The following is a 17,447-nucleotide window of genomic DNA, read 5'->3' as shown; positions in this document are numbered from 1 at the left end:
TTCCTTGTGGAAAACTGGACTCAAACAGCATTTTTAAGACAGGCTAAGACTGTCCCCTTGGCATATTGTATCAACAGTGACCAGACTCTGCTCTCACTACTGTGGAGTACAGCAGGAGTTACCCTGCTAAAACTGCTGAGGTTTAAATGAAAGCCACATTGGTCTGAGAAAAACCACAAAGATCAGTGACTAAGAGATGCAGAAGGATTCTACCTGCACGTTTGCACAGGATTTGCTGTTTGCTCTCAGATGTCACCAGCATTAACTGCCTCCTGTTACTCAGCCTGGGTAGGAAATCTAGCTAGGAAGCCTCATTCCAGCTCCTTCTGCTGAAGGTTAAATGGTTGTAAAGAATATCAAGATGTGGCTCTGGAGGAAAAGGGGACCACAAGTGTCTGAGATGAGTGGAAAGAATTTAACAGCTGCAGACCCACAGAAAGACAAACCAGCAGGAGGGTCACAGTGGCTTTTGGGCGTGGGGCAGCTGGGCTGCATTTATACACATCCTAGAAGCAGGGTAAAAAGCAGTCAAGAGCAACTCATTCTATTTTTCTAGGCACTGAAAGCACAGAGTTATATTTAATTAATCAGTGAACACAAAGGAATTACTTTAAAAACTATACCGTAAAATTAATCTATCCAAGTGACAATTTGCACCTTAATTAGCTAATTCAAAGTTCCTGCATAGTGCCACCAGTGTAAACTAATTTGTTGCATACTTCCTTCTTTAAAATGTTTATTTTAAAGACAGGCTGTTAGCATTCATTTAAGAGGTCTATTATTTCAACAGGCACCTCCTTGAAAGGGTTTCAGTGTATAAAGATCAGTGAGGATATTACTGACTGATATTTTGTTTTAAAAGGTTCATTTCTGTGGCAGGCATTTAACCAGACTTGTTACTTCCATCCATAAATCTACGTCCATTATCTTTGTCATTATGGGATGTCAGCAAATTATTGAATCCTCAATAATTATTTTCATTGCAATATCAAGGTTCTGAAATAATTTAACATTTTAGCTGCTTGTTACAGGCACACAGAGGTCAGAAAATGCCAATATTCTTTTTTATACATATATATGATTTTATCTATTTTTATAATCCAGGCATTTGGATGGAATTTGAGTGCTCAGTGGGAACATTTCTCCTTGTTTAGGAACAGCACAAGTTTTAAAATTCACAGATGTAAAATATGCACAGTTATTATAAGGAGATCAGAGAGCAGCAGGGTTATTTAGTGATTTAATAAATGTTTAGTTAACCCTGAGGGATAAGAAATGTCAAATTCTAGTGGAAACTGAATGTCAGTCCAGAGGTACCAACACATCTCTGGAAAAGAAATAAATGTTTTAAGATTTCTCACATCCTTCCTTAAGTCCAAATCAAGAAAACTACTGGAACTGCTGCAACAGTTCAGCCAGAATTATGTTTGTGTGTGCCCAACAGAGCACACCCTGCCTGGGAAATGAACATACCTAGGGAAAAGGAAAGGCAGAAGCAAAAAGGGCAGAAAAAGCCCTTGCATAGCCACAGTAGCAAAGGGAAACCAACACCCTGAGATTCCTTTTGAAAGAGCCTAAAAGCCAGGACTTTATTGCAAAAAATAATCCATTCTCTCTAAGAAGCTCCAATAAGCAAGTTTTATACATTCAGTACTAAATGTAATGGAAATAATGCTGGAAGATCAGTCAGATTGCACATTTGGAAGTCAGGCACTACCAGACTTACACTGGCCATGCCACCTTTACTGCCTTGCATCTATTTCATTACTTAATTACCTCCCCCAGCTCAAGGGAACTTCTTCATGTTGATCCTGCAGAACTCTCAGTATGTGATGAGTACCAAAACTGCCCAAGACATTTAAAAAAACTTAAAATCATGGGTTTAAACTTTGTGGATGCCCTTCACTGTTCAGGAATTAATCACCACCATGTTTATGAATTGGGGTTTAAGGTGCCCTCAAAACAGATGGCTTCAAAACATTTCATTTACTCACCTTTTCTTGCATTCTAAAAGAAAGAGAAACAAAAATGATCACCCTCCATCAGAAACAGCAGTTCCAGCTCTAGGTCTGAAGCAAACTACACAGTGGAGAGATTGCCACGTGGGATAAATTGGTCTCATTCCATCTACTTCAGAATATTGCTTTTTAACACCAGCAGATTATGTCTTGCTCTCCTTGCAAGGATTGAAGGTATCCTGGCACATACCACTGCAGTGCTCTGTGAGAAGATTCCTGATATTATTGTGCAGCACACAGGAAAGCTAGAAGGGCTGCTTTGATGACCTACCACTTTGCAATCTCCTTAGTACATCATTCTCACTAACACCCTGCCTCCCTTCCTCAGGAGACTGTGAAATGTTCTGCTGCACTTTTTAAATTCCCAAGTGATAGATGGTAAAATATTATCACTTCCCTGCTTTCAAGAGGAGGGGGGAAAAAGAGAGGAAAGAGAATAAAATGAAAGGACACCAAAAAGCTTATGGACAAAGGGAGGCCAGATATGTAATGATGAGTCCCACAGGAGAGTCACACACATAAGCCACACATCTGTGCAATACAAACAGCACAAATTTGATCAAAATATGACAACAGTTATTAATAATGGCATTATGCCAGCTGCAGAAGGACAGAGATTATCTGACAAAGCAATGATACTAACATGAAGATAAACTTTCCTGAGGAAAAGGTATCTTTCCAGAAGCAAAGCCAACTGTCTGGATGAGTTAGTAACAAATTTTCTGAAGCCATTTTAGATCTAAAGTCTACTGTTGGAGCATTTTAGTATCAATGAACACTGCCCTGAGCAGAACTGCACCTTTCAGGATCTGCACTTAAGTGTAGCTTGTAAGAATAATTTCATCTGAAAAGAACATACTGAAATCAGAGAGAAACGTGTAATTAGAACAGGCTTTACACATTTGTTTCACCCTCATTGCTGTGATTACCATAAGAATCCATTCTCATTGTATTCCATCTCTTCCTTCCTAATATTTTCTATTAAAATGGATGTTTTGCCATCTTTTTAAGTTACTTTAAAGCAAAAAAATCATCAGTATGTCAACTCTTTTAACATTCTACTTTCAAAACATTAAAGCTTTTCTTTATTTTTAATTGACTCCATACAGCTTACATATTGTAATTTAGATATTTGAACATATTCTGTTCACGTAGGAGAAAACGATTAGCCAATGAAAAGGAGGGAGAAGAAGGAGAAGAAGAGGGGAAGAAGGGGAAGAGGAAGAGGGAGAAGAAGAAGAAGAGAGGAGGAAAAGAAGAAAAGAAGGAGGAGGAGGAGGGGAAGGAGAAGGAAAAAGGAAAAAGGAAAAAGGAAAAAGGAAAAAGGAAAAAGGAAAAAGGAAAAAGGAAAAAGGAAAAAGGAAAAGGTCTGATACTGTACCTCCAAACTGCACTTGGCACTGTCCTACCAATTAGCAAAACCAGCTACTTCTAATCTAAGCTGCATGTCTGCATGTGCAGAGTAAAACTAAAGATAAGACTGATGCAATTTAAGACATTTTCAAAGAGAATTTGAAATGTTAAATCCTAATATTCCAGTGACTTATCTCTTCCTGAAACAATGCTGTAAGAGATGTCTCTGAATAAAACCTTCATGTTCTCCTTCACAGAGAATTTGCTGCACAAAGTTCTTTGCTCCCTGCTTCACAGGGAACTTTGCTGTTCCTTCAGCAGCAACAGAAGGCAGGACAAGAGCTCCAGGATGGAAAACACAAGACTGAGTTGAAAGAGTTAAACCCAGAAAAGAGAGTCTGGAAACCAGAGAGACAGCAATAAAATTCCAAGAAACACTCCAAAAGTGCAGAAGTAAAGACAAGGAATAACACAGTAGCAGACAATTATTTGGGCTTTCTGAAAAACAGGGTTTTTTCCTCTTAGAAATCCAGCAGTTCTCATCTGCTAAGTGAAAGGCTCAGATTGCTCATCAGCTCACATGAGCCACAGAGGTTAACCTGAGGTCCAACAGCCCTGAAGTCTGCCACAAAAAAGGCCAACACAGATGTCCTAGTTGAGGACCTGGGGACAATTCAGCAGCTTGGTGAACCCCATTGAAGAAGGAAGAGAGCAAAAAATAGCTTTAATCTCTAATCCAACTTAGAAAACACTAATGGCAGAGGAGTGTTTATAGAGGAGCATAAAACTGAAATAAAATGGTTCAGAATGAGGGAAATTGGGAAAGAGAAGATCTTACTGCCTCATTTCTGCCTGAGCAGCTCAATTCTTGTACTTCACTGAGCAAGAAATAGAAGCTCAGCTCATTACTCTAGAGGGGTCCTTGATCACTATCATTATTTTTAAAAATTTATATTCCAAATGGCTTTTACATGTCTTCTCTGAGCACCAAGTGAGGTGAATGACACAGAAGTCAGCCAGGATCCATTTTATTAATTGATGCAAAGAGATTAGGTTCTTGATATTAAAACTCTACAACCAGGCTCTGTCTGTGCCCCAGAGAGTTTCTGAGCCCTGTTTTTCTACAGTGGTGATAGAGTGCACACTGATTCCCACATTTTTGCCATTGCACCAAATTCCAAAACCATCATAAATCACCATCTTGCTGCTAAAGTGCTCTCTGTGTATCTTTGGGTGGAATCATCCTCATTTTAATTAAGATATCAAAATGCTATATCCTGGAAGGAAACAACCACCTGCAAACAGTTCCTGATTCCATGGTTATTTTATTGTTTTCTTTCTTGCAGGAGAAGGATATTTGAGGTTACTTTACCTGTGTGTACAATTTGGGCTGCATGTTGGGAACTTGAGCTCTTCACAGCATTATTTGTGCCACTGTTAAAAGCACAGCTAGAATTTCAAAATCTAAATCCACTGAGAGTGATTCTGAGAAATACTAATGTAAAATAAATGGGCAACTTTTCCAGAAGTCTAAACTACATGTTGCTAAGCTCTTTATTTTAAAGATAAGGTAAAAACTGATTTTAGTCTCTCTACTCAAAGAGTTTCAGAAATTGAGCCAACACTGCAGGGAAATCCAGCAGAAACACTGCAGCTGGAGTTGGCAGTTCCACTGAAATCACATAGATCATTTCATAATTATATCAGTGCTGCCTGTTTTTATAGCATTTAATAGCATCTGACCTTATTAATTCCCATTTTTATTCTATGTTCATTGACAGCAGCTGTCACAGCTTCCACTTCAGAACCAGAACTTCCACAAGATTTCTCTTCTGATCAAGAAACTTTGGTGACTGAGGGGTTCACCCAGCAGCTGTCAGCTTCTGCTTTGAGAATACAGAAGCAGAACCCATGGACAGGGATAGAAATAATGATTAAATTTTGGAGTGCAGGAAGTGCTCTTGCAAAATCTGACCTTTCCTTAGCTGCTGTCTTTAGCTGTCATAAGAGTTCAAATGTGATTCTTAAGTATATGATAGAGATAATCATATTAGTGCCTAATTATAGATTAATAGAAATTTATTCAAATTAAGAAAGCACTAGTGCTGTCTGTATTACTGATAGGACATCCAGGTTTTCTGATATTCTACCCCTGCACAACAAAGGACCTTAATTAAACTATTCTGTCTCTGCATTACCCGTTAACCAAAAAAAGGCTTTTAATTTTTTCATTAATTATTCTTTTAAACTCTGACCACATTACATGATAAGGAAGACTCTAAAAGTAAATGTATGAAAACTGCAGGGAGGGTGGAGAAGGGTGGGAAGTAGCAATTCACTGTCTTTTGGGAGTTCAAGTTGGGATCTGGGCCACAAACTCCCTTGGATTTGGCACAGTGCTTTCAAACACACCATTAATACCCTTTACTTCTCCAGCCAGGTAAGCCCAGGAGATCCACACAGTACAATCAGTGTGGAAAATTGGGATTTCCCTGCAGCACTCCTGTAGATCACTTTGCAGCTATGCTAAGCCAGGCTGTGAACCACACAGCTTGTATTTACACACAAGGACAAAGCAGAGCAAGACAGAATAAAGAAAAAATTACTTATATTTCCATTTCTTACAAAAAAACATTCAAGAAAAAATTAAGGTACAGGCAAATGTTATTACTCTCATTAAGAAATGGAAACTGTCTATTTTTCATTTCTCCCTCTGTGTTTTCCTGTTGTCAGCTGTTAAGGTCTTTCTCCCCAGGTTAATGGGAAGCAATTCCTTTGCTGTTTTGGGCAAGCCATGGGAAAGTTTAACATTCTCATCCCAGTAAGAGCACAGGCTAAGAGCACTCACTTGCTTACACCTTCCTACAGTGAATAAAATATAATTCCTTCATCTTTCCCTGGGTTTTGTTTCCTGATTTTTCTGCCCCTCCCAGTATAAGCAGTGTAATATTAAATAAGTACACTCATTCAAAAAGAAGAGGGGAAGGGGAAGGAGGAGAAGGAAGAGGAGGAGGAGAAGAAGGTAGGAAGAGGAGGAGGAGAAGGAGAAGGAGGAGGAAGAAAAGGAGGAGAAGGAGGAAGAGGGGAAGGAGAAGGAGAAGGAGGAGGAGGAGGAGGAGGAGGAGAAGGAGAGAAAAGATTGTGGTTTTGTGCTGCTGTAAGAGTCCCTTGAAGTGCTCAGTTCAGCAACATAGCAATGGCTATACAGAGATTGCCTCTAGCAGTTCTGAAGATGAAAGCAGCCTGCTTTTCCAGATCTCCCATTCTCTGCACCTTCTCAACCAGTCTGCACGTCTGGATTCATGCTGCAGGACAAACACTGTGGTAGGACAGAGGTGGCTGACTTATGAAACACGTGGGATTACAAACTCCTCTACTCCTGCCCTTTCTGTAGATGTACAGAACTGCCAGAGACAACATAATCCTTTCCAAGCAGTACTTTAACATCCACAACTTTTTCAAGAAGATGACTTGAAGTTTAGCTGTGTGTGAGCACCTGATATCCCCAAGGTGTTTTTCAGAAGAGAATAGACCAGAAGCTGAGTGCTCCACCAGTCCCTCATGGAGCAGAACATGCAGAAAGGAGCAACACGTGTTAAGTGCTTGAGGCTGCTAAACAAACATCCCTTGGACCAAGTGGTGAAGCACTTGAGAATGTAAGTGAGCCAAAATCCCAAAACTGAGCTGGGGATGGGTGAAAGGAATTTGCCTTCAGCCAGAAGCAGTGCCACGCGTCCTTTTGTCTTTCCACATTCATTCAAAATTTCACTCATTTCTAATAAAAACTGAGTTGTAGTATGAGCATTAATAACTCATCACCATGCAGAAACAAATCCTAGGTTATGAAATACAAATACTGAATTCATGGCACCTACAGTGATAAACTTAAAATTAGACTATTTCTCTTTCTCCTTTTTAATTACCTGGAGACAACATGCAAGATTTTGTATTTTATAAATAATGTCAATAGCCTAAATTAAAAAAAAAAAGGATTATTTTAAGAAGTTGCATTTTTTAAACTTAATACACTTTGCTGATGTTCTTTATAAATGGATTTCCACAAGATTCATAATTCCTTCAGTTAAAAAATAACAAGCCTACATCCCTTGCTGGGATACATGATTCTTTTTTCTGATGAAAGTCTGAAAGGCTGATGAGGAAAACAACAGCACAAGCAATACCAGAACATGACAAAGCTTTGTACCACAGGTAGAAAAAAGTTCTTATGACACTCCAAAGAATTTACCTTGACAAGAAGTCTGTGAAAGAGAGACGGACTGGATATCCATGGCGGATGATTTTGACCATGTCCAGGACACCAATGTACTGCAGCTGAGCTGACACATAAAAATTGTCAAAACTATCTGGCAACTTGGAGTTATTAGGCTTTATACAATGAACAGAATGTGGTGTGCAGTTCTGCAGCTTCCCAAGGATATCTGTGAGTGATTTCTGTGGGAAAACAAAAGCCAAAACAACCCAAAAAGCAGTTATCCATCATTACACAGCAAAGGCAACTGCTCAACATCTATGTTCTTCCCAACTCTTTGACATCATTGCCTCAAAAGGCTTGACCTGGCCATGCAAGGGGGGGTCTCAAGCATAAGATTTTTCCTTTTTCCATTGCAATCTGCAGGGACTAGTCTTACAGATTAAAATGTTTGGTTTAGGTTGGGTTGGGTGTTTCTTTGGAAAGTTCTGTCCAGAAGATGTTCACTAACCCTGAGCTGTATTGCCACAGTGGTTGGGCCCCCTCGTTCCAGTCTCTGCAGAAATGAGGATGTTCCTTTCTTTTTCAAGAGCTGTGGGGGAGAAAAGCACACACAGAAGAACTTCATATCAAGATGTGTAGTAAAACTTCATTTTCATTGTTACACCATTTACTAAGAAAGGCAAACATTGTCACAGACAGTGATCAGAGCTGCAGAACAACTGGGAAGGTGGAGAAATATTCTCAAGTAGCTGCAGAGCCTTGACTGGCAAGAAAGTTTTCATTCAAAAGCAGCTGAATGGCATTGGAAAGATAAAATACCTCTTCAAAATAAGCAAGCAAAGAAATAGGATCTAGAACTCTGTTGCAGAGGCAGAACCTATCCAGTCAGTATTCCATTAATTCCATTTCTGTAACTCTCTGAAAAGATTTCATATGTCTTTGGCAGATGCTGAAATGAGCAAATGTAAGCAGAGATCATTAGGAAAACCTTGAAGGCAAAACAGTAACATTAATATTTTAAAAACCCTTCTCTTTGATTCCTGCACGTGTGAATGGAGCTAAACTTTTTTTCTTTTTTTTTTTTAACCATTTTCACCCATTATAGATATATATAAATTGTTAACAACTTCATATCTCATTAGAACCAATGTTATCCCCTACATCAGCATGGGGAATGGAGACCCAATTTATTTTTTTACTGTTCTACTTCCTATCTTTGAAAGTGAAATGGTAATAACCTTTCTAAAAGTGGTTCCAGGAATCAGGGAGGGTTTGTTCAACTTTCTACAGGCAGGCTGGCAAAATGACTCCATTCCAGGGTTTGGCCAAGCGACTTAGATTCAACCCTCTATCAGTTACAGCTTTTTCACCTTTGACTTTCTCCCGTCCACTCACCCCATAAAACTCTGTTTCTATCAAGTCAGCATGTTCTGGGCTACTCCTTTTTCCAGTTGCATCAAAAATTGTGTAGTTCCTCAGCTTGACCCACTCAAGCCAAACTCTGTTAAAATTATTGCTGTGCAAGCAATTCTCTACTCACAAAGCTGCACCTTGAAGCTCTTTTTTTTTATTTCAAATCTCACTTACTAGGATGCAATAAGATTTTAAAGGCAAATTCCTACACAACTTCAAAACCGAAAAGTAAGAGATCTGCTTGCTCCAGGTCTTGTCATAAAAAGAACCACCAGCATGCCAATGACCCTTCCCAGTTACAGTCTACAAAATGATTGAGGAATATAACTGAAATGAGAGTTTTCTTCACTGGACAAGCAAGGCACTCACCCCTTCCTCCCAACAGACTCAGTCACTAGTTCAGGACCATTGCCTGAATTAGTGGAATAACACTTTGGATGCTAAAGTTCCTGCCTGCTCTCCTCTTTCATACTTCTTCCCATGGGAAAGAAGTGTTTGGTTCAGAATGAGGGAGAGAAAAGAAAGGAAACAAGGCAAAGACAAAAAATGAATTAAAACAACAAAAAGGAATTTTACCCAAACTCTCTAACTTTGGACATCTTCAGCTATGGGCTAAGGAACAAGAGTACATCACTGGAGCTGTACTTCTGTATTACAAAGAAAATATTGTACCTTGAATTTACAGGGAAAAAACCCACATATATGTAAGTTTGTAATACCTGTTAAGAAGCTGAAACCTCCTCCTAAAAAAAAAGTTTCTTGATCAGCAGAATATTTTAAAGCTTTAACCAGAAGACACCAAAATCTTTTCCACCCTTCTTCCAAAATAAGTGAGGAAAACACAACAGGGCCAAAGTATGCATTAGGAAAACTACAGAAAAAACCAAGGAAACAAGAACTGATGGGAATAAAAGAGTCGAGCTCGGGTTCCCAAATTCCTCTAACTCCTTATGTGTTCAAAAATTCTGGAGCTATTAGATCTGCTCCTGTCCATCTTAGGATGGATGCACTGTTCTCTTCAACTCTGAAAGGGGAGGGGAATCACCACAAACTCCTCTCTGACCTCTGACAGTGTCTATTTCTCTTCCCTGGGTATGGTGGACTCTTGACAACTGCCCATACACAGCAACATGAATACCTTCCATTTTTCATGTCTCACTTTCTACACAGGATGTATGTTCCAACTCCCATTTCAGATACAAAAGGAATGCCAGTCTCTGGTTGATTATTCTTGCCTTGACATCCCTTTTTCTTCCCCTTCCCCTTTCTTTATTTCTTCTATTGCCTTTACCTTCAGGACAAACTCCAATAAAAATGCAGTGGTTACAATTTTCCAGCATGTATTTATATTAATTCCAAGCTGATCAGAAAGTGCCCCTTACATTCCATTTCCAGTTACAACAACAAAACAACAAACCCAACATTATTCCACCCATCACAGTGGATTTTCCAGGCTCTACTGGAAAAGGGAAGAAATCAGGACAGCACAGTTGTAGACGTGGGCTTGAGCCACAAAAAATTTCAGCACTTACCTACTTGCAGCTCCTGCACCAGGTGCCTGTTCCAAACCAAGTGTCTCTGCCACTGGAACAGCTTAGATACCTAAATTTCTGCTTCCATTCTGCACGGTACCTTGCTCAAATTAGGCTAACTTAGTATCTACAAACTAATTGGTGTTCTGTCTGACCTGCACAGCTCTTCTCAAAGCCCACTGTTGAGAAGCCAAAGATGAATTTCTCCTCCCCTTCCACCTACTACCTAAAAATTTAGAGCATTCTCACAGAACATTGAATTTATGGCTTAATTTATCATGCTTTCAAAAGGAATTTGAATAGGTCTTCTAGCTCTCAAGAGAGTAACTCCAGGTCAAGAACTCTCCTGGACCAGTAAAAACTTGACAGCTTCAGAGCTCCTCGCTGTGTGGAGTTTCCCCCTGGCTTGATCAGGCTTCTAACTCAGACATGCTTTCCATACTTCTTTCCATGTATGGGACCAGGATCTTTTTCACAGCATTAGAAAGCTTCCTCTAGGAAGCTGTTCCTATAGTGGAAAGCCACCTAAAGGCACCTTGTAATGCCTCAGCTGTCTGCTAAATATAGCCTTAAACCAACACCATTCCCTGCAACTTCACTTTTTCCACTGAGATTACTGACAAGAACAGTAGACAGGAATTATGCTCCTACCAGCAGGGGGGTATGAGGAAAATCCCACTGCTATTCCTTGGATGTACTTGCACAAAGCCTTCCACAATGACACATGAGAGCAGGCTCCTTAATTCCATGACAGAATCAATTTTATGCAGCTGGAAGCCCAAAATAGACTTGGAGGATTCAAGAAGAGTGGCGAGGCAGCTGATGCATTGTGAGAACTGCTGGCTGCTTTTCTAGAAGGAATTCCAAAGCTCTGTCAAGAATGGACTCAGCAAATCATGTTATTTCTCCTCAAAAGAGAGATGTTGCATGTTACATGAACAATTAATTAATTTCCTGATAGCCTCCCATGTTTCTCCCTTCCATTTGTTGTTTTGGTTTGTTTTTTTTTGGTGGGGGGTGTGTGTAGTTTTTTGTTGTTTGGGTTTTTTTGGTTGGTTTGTTTGGATTTTTTTAACTCTTTTGGCTGACTTAGCTATCAGAAAAAGACATGTTCAGAAATGGGGAGAGTTTGGCTGAATTTCACTGAATTTCCCAAATTGATTGGGAAAATTTACATGCAAGTGACCACTTCCAAATAACTACGTTTGCCAAAATGTACAGTCTTGATCTTCATACAAAACCACACAAACTATTGTTTGCAAACTAGAAATCTTCTCAGGTTAACACATTAAAGACAGGGAGGTTTTATTTTTGCACTTCTTATGTCTTAATTAACTATTTGTCATAAAGTCAGCCAAGGAGACAAAACAAAGAAGTTTTCCTACACTGCCAAAAAAATCAGGAATACTGCATCCACTGTTAAGTCCTGGAGCTACAAGATCATGGAAACATTCAAGCTTGAAGGGTCCTCATTATCTTGCCCAATCTTCTGCACAGAGAGTCCCAGAAAGAGGTTCTTGACCCAGCATTGTTAATGTTAGTATAGTTCTCACTATTGCTTTAGTGTTGATATTAAGTACTAAAGTATTTTAATAGTTTAATGACTACAGAGAATGAAGCAGAGAACAAGAAGCTTTCAAAAATGACCAAAAAAAGCAAATCAGAAAGAGTCCTAAACTCTCACCTTGCTGAGCTCAATGTATTTCTTTGCTGCTCCACTTGCACAGGCTACTGATGGCTTCTTACTCAGCAAAGCTGCTTTACACCCTCTGACTTGAAGGGAATGATATGGAGGAATAAGTGATCCAGTTTGGGTCAGCTTGGACTGGAACAACTGATTGACAACCACATTTTCACTGGCTGGGGAAAGGAAAGAAGAAATGAATGCAGGAAGATAAAAAAAAAATTATTAAATTATATATATTGTATAAGGAAGTAAAAGAGTAGGAGAGGGAATTAAATCAGTAAACTTAAAACAAGTGGACAAAACAATAAACTGTTATGTTGGTTATCAAAGAACATTCAACATCTAAGGACCAACCTAAATGATTCTGTGATTCTATGATTCTATTTTAAAACATATCCAGGCCCTGTGCTGAACAAAATAAGGCAGAAAATAAAACTTTTTAGATTGTGATTAGTCTAAAAAGAATTACTTATGTGATAATCACCTCTGGATTTTGTTCCAGTACAGACTTCTAATTTATCCATCTATGAAAGCAATAGAAGAGAACATTCTGCACAACATTTACCTAACAGGTAGTATTTGGAAAAGATGAAGGCACTTCACAGAAATAAATTAGAGACAGTCACTGCACCAAAGAAGAATAATTATATGAACCAGCATATGGGAAGGGAAAAAAATAAGGCAAGGTGAAGAACAGATCTTGATATACAGAAAACAGATAATGACACTTGCTACTAATTTCAGTTGAATTCTCCTTTATGAGATTATATTGATGGGCTTTTAAAATGACCCTGGTAATGACAAGCTGCTTGCACTGCTGTAGCACCAATAAGTAATAAAAACCTGTTGTGTGACACACCCAGAACTAGCCTTAACTTTATTACTCTTTTTTTAAGTACTAACAAAGTGACATTATGATCACACCCATCCTGTGAATAAATAAAACAAAAAAACAGAGAGATGAATGGGACAAGCACTGTAAATAATGTCACTAGGCTTAGCATAGCTGGGAGAAATCAGTTTGCTCTTTATTAGCTGTCTAAAGGTATATTACTAGAGGCTTAGATGCAATAGTTTCCTTTTCTCTGTGGAGATGGCTATTTCTTACTTAACAGGAATAATAAAATTATAAGGAAGATAGTAGAGCAGATATTTGAAGTCATTTTAGCACAACCAGCAGACCCAGTAAAACTTCATGTTTTTAAAATATGGATAATAACATTATGAAAGGCATTATGTCCTTCAAATTAAAATGGTCCCTCCTGATTTATTTATTGGACAGGTAAGTTCCACAGTCTTACACATGTATGCAGACTACTGTTAGCATATTTTAAAGTTTTGATTAAGAAAACTAAATGCTTTCTTATACTCTTTGAAGCTTAACAGGTAAATCCCAAGCAGTGAGAACTGGAATGCTTCTAAAACTATAATCAATAGGATTAAAGATCAATTTTTCTCATTCCTTTCTTCCTCTTTAATGTACACTGCTTGCCTTTAAAATGCATCCATTATGTTACTAGGGAGTTTAGCTAATTTCACAGTAAAATTGCTAAAAACCCAACACATTGTAACAGTGGGGCTGATTTGAAAGAGAAATATGACCTCCAAAAGACCTCTAGTTCTATTGAAAGAAGGGTAAGTATATAATATATATATAATATATATTAAGTGAAAGATGCTGCAGTGGTTGGAGAAAAGACAACACCTCAGAAACTGAAATTTCCCTGAGGAAAATGTTTTGTTTGTCTTCACAGAATGGGTAAACGATGGAGGTTTTTAATAAGCTAATTATGAATCATTAATTAGTAAACTGGGATGCATTATTATTATGTGTAATTACACAATATGCACATGAAAAGGTATTTAATTTTGGATTTCAATGAACATTTCTATCTATTCACTGAACAACCAGAGTTCCCACAAGTTCCTGCTTTTAGAAGGGTGGATCCTCTATGATTTTGGAGCCTTATTTCCCATTCCTATTTTCTGGGGTTTATTTTTGTTTTAACTCATAATCAATGATTTTTTTAAGCCATATTTATCTTTTACACTATAGGTTCTTATTCTCTACCTCACATCACATGATGAAGATGTTTTGTTTTCATGAATTCCAAAAGCTTTCTAAATTAGAGCAAATTTCAAACTATCTGTACACACTTCCAAAAGATGAGGGTGACTTTTTTTTATTGGAAATACAATACATACAAATTTCTCTTAAAACCAAAATGAAAATCAAGTCATAATATCTTGATTTCCAACAACAACAGCAACCACAAAACCATTTACTTACTTTTCATTACAAAAATGAGATTTTGTGAAAGGGAATCTTTGTTTTTTTCTATTGCACCAGCAACTTCATAAGTAACCTACAATAAAACATTGTGACATCATTAGTAATGGCCAATGATCTTTGGAAACTCTTGCAGTGCTAGAAATGGAGCTGGTTTTTTTCACTCAGATTAAAGACTGGCACCAGGTAGGGTCTTACCTCAGCATCACTTTTACCATAGGATGAGCAAGTTGCTCCCAGATCACAGATCTCCCTGTCCATGGGCAACTGTCCACACTGCCCATGACCAAACTCTCATGGTCCAGTCTGAGTCCCAGCTCACACTGAAGACAAGTTCCAGCCATTTATATGTCCTTTGGAGGCAAGTTCAACCTGCAGGTTACCTACAAATCCCACTTACCTTTCTAGCAGCTATGCACATAAGGATTTTGCATCACCCTAGCTGCCTGATGTCATAATTTCAAGTAGAGAGGAGATGGATTGTCACTCCATCTGTCATCTGAGTGCAGATAAATTCTAACACGTGTGGTGGCCCATCTGAGAAGTGAGCAAAATCCAAAGGCACTAGCCAGAGTTTGGGAGGGTACATCCAAACTGAAGAAATAGGTCCAAGTGGCTGTTTCAACATCCAGCCCATCTCAGGAGACACTCTATGGAGAAGGAGCACTGGGACCAAAAAGCAGCCACTGAGCTCTGGCTTGCACAGCAGTAGAACCCAAGGGGAAGTTTTAAGTTAGGAAAGAAGAAAATTATAGATTTTAGGACCTTCAGGATTAGGCAGATGCTTAGTAAGGAACCTCTTAGAATACAGTTTGGTTTTATTTACCTTGGGACCATATTCTATCTAAAGTGTTTCCTTTTGGTTTTATTTTTTTTATTGTATCTGTATCTTAAGCCCTTTAGATATTTTGGGAAATTTCACCCTTGTATATTTAATAAAGCTGTAAATATATAATTAAGATAAGTAACACTAACCAGTGCATGGATTTTGTTTCCCTTTGGGTCATTTAACAATTACATAATGCTGTTTTACTCATGAAAGAGATTATCTGATTGGGATGTGTATAATCTGTTATAGTTAGCCATTATCAAATGATGTAATTAGTGTGGCATCTGACACAGAAAAGGTATAACAATGGAATTATGTTCTTTTCCATGAGAGATGCAATGCTATATACTAATTGCATCTCCTAAGAACATACAACATAGTTAGCAAACTATAGGAATAATTTAAGTATACTATTAAATGCTTTTAGTGTACTTAAAGTAAACGTGCTAGCATACTGGTCCATAAAAGATAATTAACAGACTTATTTGACAAATCCATAATTCCACTTCCTAATTGAGTGTCAGGCTTTGGCTAAATTAGAAGAAGAGAGTTAGTACTGGTGGGAAGAGAAGGTAAGTACAGCAATGGGAGATACTACGTTATGATTAAGTGCCTAGACTGGAACAGGGAGATGTTTCAGCACTGGTGCTGCTATAATACATCACCAGTTTCTACAGCTGTATCCATAAGACAGCTCTCATATCACATAAAAGACATAAAAGTTAGCAGGATTCCCTTTTATGAAGAAATTGCTAACTCTCTCACAGTTTTCCCCTAGACTTGGCAAATTAATTCACTGCCTAAAGACATGAGAACTGACTCAGTGAAGTGGCACTCTAGGGGTCCATACTCATTGCCAGCCCCACAAAAGAGGAAAAAAAAAAAAAGAAGTCCTCTTCTAGCTGCCAGTTTTGTTAATTCAATCCTGCTCTCATCAGAGATGCCAACCTACACACCACTTTGCCTAAAGCACATCTATTTCCCTCAGTTTTTTTTCCATTTTCAAGTAAACCTAGCCAAAACTCTGCACTGATTGGCACCCAAGCACAGTGGATAGTTACTCAGAGGGCAGAAAAACCAACCAAATATGTATTTCAGACAGGAGATGTGCACTCACTTGGATGGTGGTTCCAGTATTATAAAATATATACCTTACATTAAATACCCCTCATTCTCACTTCTATTTATTGCAGCTCTTTGCTCTATTTTGCTTTGCATGACCAACTCTTTGGGGTAGACAGTGTGTAAACCTACATACCTGTGCTAACCAAAGGAAACAAGGTCTTCAAGTATCTGAAGAGTTGAACTATTTTTTATAAAAAAGAAAATATTGTGCTATTCCACACTGCATTTCATTAAAACAGATTAAAAGAGGAAAGGGGATTGGATTTGCCTTCTTGTCTTAAGTTCAGAAAGGAAGAGAGCTTAACCCAAGCACAGGACTAGTGAGGAAGGCCAAATGTCCTGGATATTTAGGGAGAAATATTGAGGAATACTTCCACTCTGCCTCCCACCAGTTCTCCTCTCTGCTTCCAGGGTCTCAGCCCGTGAGGGAGCTGTGACCTGCAGGCTCCATCTCATCTTTGTGTTCAATATCTCCTGACTGACATTCCCTCCTCGAGTCTCTTTCCAGAACCCATTCACATTTTCAGCATCTAGAACACTCTGTGCAAGGGGTTTCACTAGTTACTAAGCATGCAAAAATATACTTAATTTTCTTAGTCTTGAACCTGCTCTCTGGTCATTTAAGTTGGTATATCTGCTTTTAATATCATGAGGAGTAGAAGAAATAATGAGAGGAAAAAAAAAAAAACAACAGAAAACAGGGAGCTCACACAGAGCTAATTTTGGGAAGTGCACATTCCTTTGACCTTCTTCCACACTTTTGCCTCTTCACTCCATTAATTATTCTCATCCATCCATTGTACCTCTCCTCTGAACTGAGGTATCCCCCCCCATAATATCTGACTTTGGTAAGGAACTTTATTTGATTTCCCAATATACTTTATCAGCCACTTTCACACATAATTTTCATTAATTGCTTCAAATACTCTTTTTTTTTTTAAAAAAAATAGTTTCTATATCTTGTGATAGGCCAAAAGCACTCATGGT

The 17,447-nt window shown here is 38.4% G+C and overlaps 1 protein-coding gene across 1 annotated transcript in view; it reads right to left on the bottom strand.

Annotated features, from left to right (window-relative positions):
• The window catches only part of MYO16 (myosin XVI), a gene marked incomplete at its 5' end in the record, with an annotated part of 96,585 nt that overhangs the window by 57,406 nt on the left and 21,732 nt on the right, over positions 1 to 17,447 (bottom strand). The window contains 4 exons of the mRNA XM_008936983.1: positions 7,618 to 7,823; positions 8,093 to 8,173; positions 12,214 to 12,389; positions 14,507 to 14,582. Of these exons, the coding sequence (XP_008935231.1) occupies positions 7,618 to 7,823; positions 8,093 to 8,173; positions 12,214 to 12,389; positions 14,507 to 14,582 (539 nt within the window). The remainder of the gene's footprint in view (positions 1 to 7,617; positions 7,824 to 8,092; positions 8,174 to 12,213; positions 12,390 to 14,506; positions 14,583 to 17,447) is intronic.

This window comes from Merops nubicus, unplaced genomic scaffold, assembly GCF_000691845.1.
Source record: "Merops nubicus isolate BGI_N331 unplaced genomic scaffold, ASM69184v1 scaffold8983, whole genome shotgun sequence".
NCBI lineage: Eukaryota > Metazoa > Chordata > Aves > Coraciiformes > Meropidae > Merops > Merops nubicus.
Note: the sequence above shows the minus strand (reverse complement) of the source record. Positions and strands in the feature narration are given on the sequence as shown.